The 2,170-nt window shown below is 65.7% G+C and overlaps 1 protein-coding gene across 1 annotated transcript in view; it reads right to left on the reverse strand.

The window, feature by feature from the left end:
* Nucleotides 1-29: 29 nt before the first annotated feature.
* IHH (indian hedgehog) overlaps nucleotides 30-2,170 on the reverse strand; it is a 4,262-nt gene continuing 2,121 nt past the window's right edge. Inside the window, exon 3 of the mRNA XM_009884052.1 lies at nucleotides 30-691. Coding sequence (XP_009882354.1) covers nucleotides 30-691 — 662 coding nt within the window. The remainder of the gene's footprint in view (nucleotides 692-2,170) is intronic.

The raw sequence follows: 2,170 nt of genomic DNA on the forward strand, positions 1-2,170 counted from the left end.
GCAGCACCGGCCGTGGCCGGGGCGCACCCTCAGCTCTCAGCCCGGGGTACCCCCAGGGGGTGGAAGCTTTCGGGGGGCAGGCGCAGCCTGCCCAGGCGGTAGAGCAGCCCCGAGTACCAGTGCACGCCATCCCCCTGTACCCCCGGCCACCCCACCAGGCTGTGGTAGAGCCGGAGTGGCCAGAAGCCCAGCTGTGCCAGATGTTGCTCCTGCACCAGGGCGAAGCACGAGGCCACCACGCCGTCCACCACCAGCGTCCCGTGGCGCGTCAGCGGGGCGTAGGCTCCCACGTCCCTCCGGTCCCGCACCCTCACCACCTCGGCGGGCTGCAAGCCGCCTCCCCCCGCCGCCACCAGCACGAAATGTCCAGGGCGCACACGGCTGGCAAAGGTGGGACGGAAGTGGGTGGCGGGCGCCGAGGCGTTCTCGGCCACGAAGAGCAGGTGGGTGGGCGTCAGGGCCAGGCGCCGGGGTGGCTCCCGCGTCTCAATGACGTGGAAGGAGGTGAGGGCACGGGGCTCCTTGTCCAGGAAAGCCAAGAAGTCGCTGTAGGTGGGCCTGCCCGCTCCGTCCATCGCCAGCACCCGCTGGCCCGGGCGCAGAGCCCACAGTGGCGTCCGGGCACCGTCCTCCAGCGTCGCCAGCGCCCGCCCGGGGAAGCAGCCCCCCGTCTTGGCAGCGGCTGAGTGCTCTGCGCGGGGAGAGAGAGGACAGGAGGGTTACCCATCTGCCAGATCCCCAGCATCACCCTTCCACGATGCACAGAGACCCTCCTAAGCTCGTGCCCACCCAGGGATAACGCTGCTCTGGAATCACCAACGTGCACGCGTCAGCTACCCACCCCCAGCCACCAATCCAGCCTCCCTGGGTGCCTGTTCCCCAGCCACCATGTCACTGGAGGTGGCCCTCGGTGGGTCGAGTCGCCTGTGGCAGCATCTGCTCCCTGCTGCAGTGACAGGGCACTGGGACTTCTCTACAGAGCCAGGTCCCGAAACTTGCCTAGCAGGGGGAGCGGAGCACAGCCACAGCCCTGAATGCACACAGCAGTGCCAGGGGACACCCAAAGATTGAAAGAGGGGAGGCAGAACCCTGAGCTGGCAGCAGGCTGAGAAGAAGAGTGCCTGGTCACACCCTGCATGCCCACAGCGTCCCCATCCCCTGCAGTCCTGGGCCTGGGTACCTCTGGGGAGGATGCTACAAGGAAAGGCGCAGGATGCAGCCCCCTTCTCCGGCACTGCCGCACACCCCCACCCCATGCAATGGCCCTGCTCCCTTCTCCCGCTTGCTCATCCCTGCACGGCTGATGCCAGCCAACCCCCTCTCTGAGCTGCAGGGAAGTGTCACAACCTGTGGCCATCATCAGGCAAAAGCCACCGGCCTCCTGGGCAGTGCTTCGCTAATGGCCCTTCACAGGGTAAAGCACCCAAACTCTCTGGGGCTTGTAGCCTGGGGTGGTTGCACAGTGGTCCTACCCTTCCCCAGATGAAAAGATGCAGGCAAGTGACCCGATGTCACCAGGGGCCCATCCCTGCTGGCATCTGCTGGCACTCAGCAGGGGAACCCTGGCTTCCCGAGGAACGGTGCTCAGCTCCTACAGCAGGTCTGGTCCCCACAGTCCCAGCAACCCCCATCTTAGGGTCTATTTGATAACCTCCCACCATCTGCTGGGGGCATCTCATCTAGGGTCCTGCTCCTGGCCCTGCACAACCCCAGCCTCGAGATCCCAGCCCCCCTTGGGGCCCTCTCCCAGCTCCCCCATCTAATCCCTGAGTGTCCCCACCCAGATGGCACTGCCCCCCCATCCCTCCCCAGCTTCAGGCAGAGCCAGATCCCAGCCCCCAGGCCCATGAAGAGAGGCATCCATCTCTGGGACACAATCCTTTTATTGCTCAGATGAGGTGCAGCGTCCGCCCCATGCCTGTCCCGGAGGCCAGGTCCCAAATCCTGCACCCTGTAGCCCCAGGCAGGCAGCAGAGCCATGGGGAGGGACTGGCAGGAGGGCGAGAGGGGCACCTGGCAGAGCTGGGGGGCACAGGCACTGGGCATGAAGGGTTGCACAGGTGCGGGGGTGGGGGGCGGATGGGGAGGCAGGGAACCCGAGGAGACACAACACATACAACAGGCCACATGGCCATCCGTACAAAAATAAAAGCCATTTACTAAGAGGCAG

Source organism: Charadrius vociferus, unplaced genomic scaffold, assembly GCF_000708025.1.
Source record: "Charadrius vociferus isolate BGI_N301 unplaced genomic scaffold, ASM70802v2 scaffold1020, whole genome shotgun sequence".
In the NCBI taxonomy this organism is placed as follows: Eukaryota; Metazoa; Chordata; class Aves; order Charadriiformes; family Charadriidae; genus Charadrius; species Charadrius vociferus.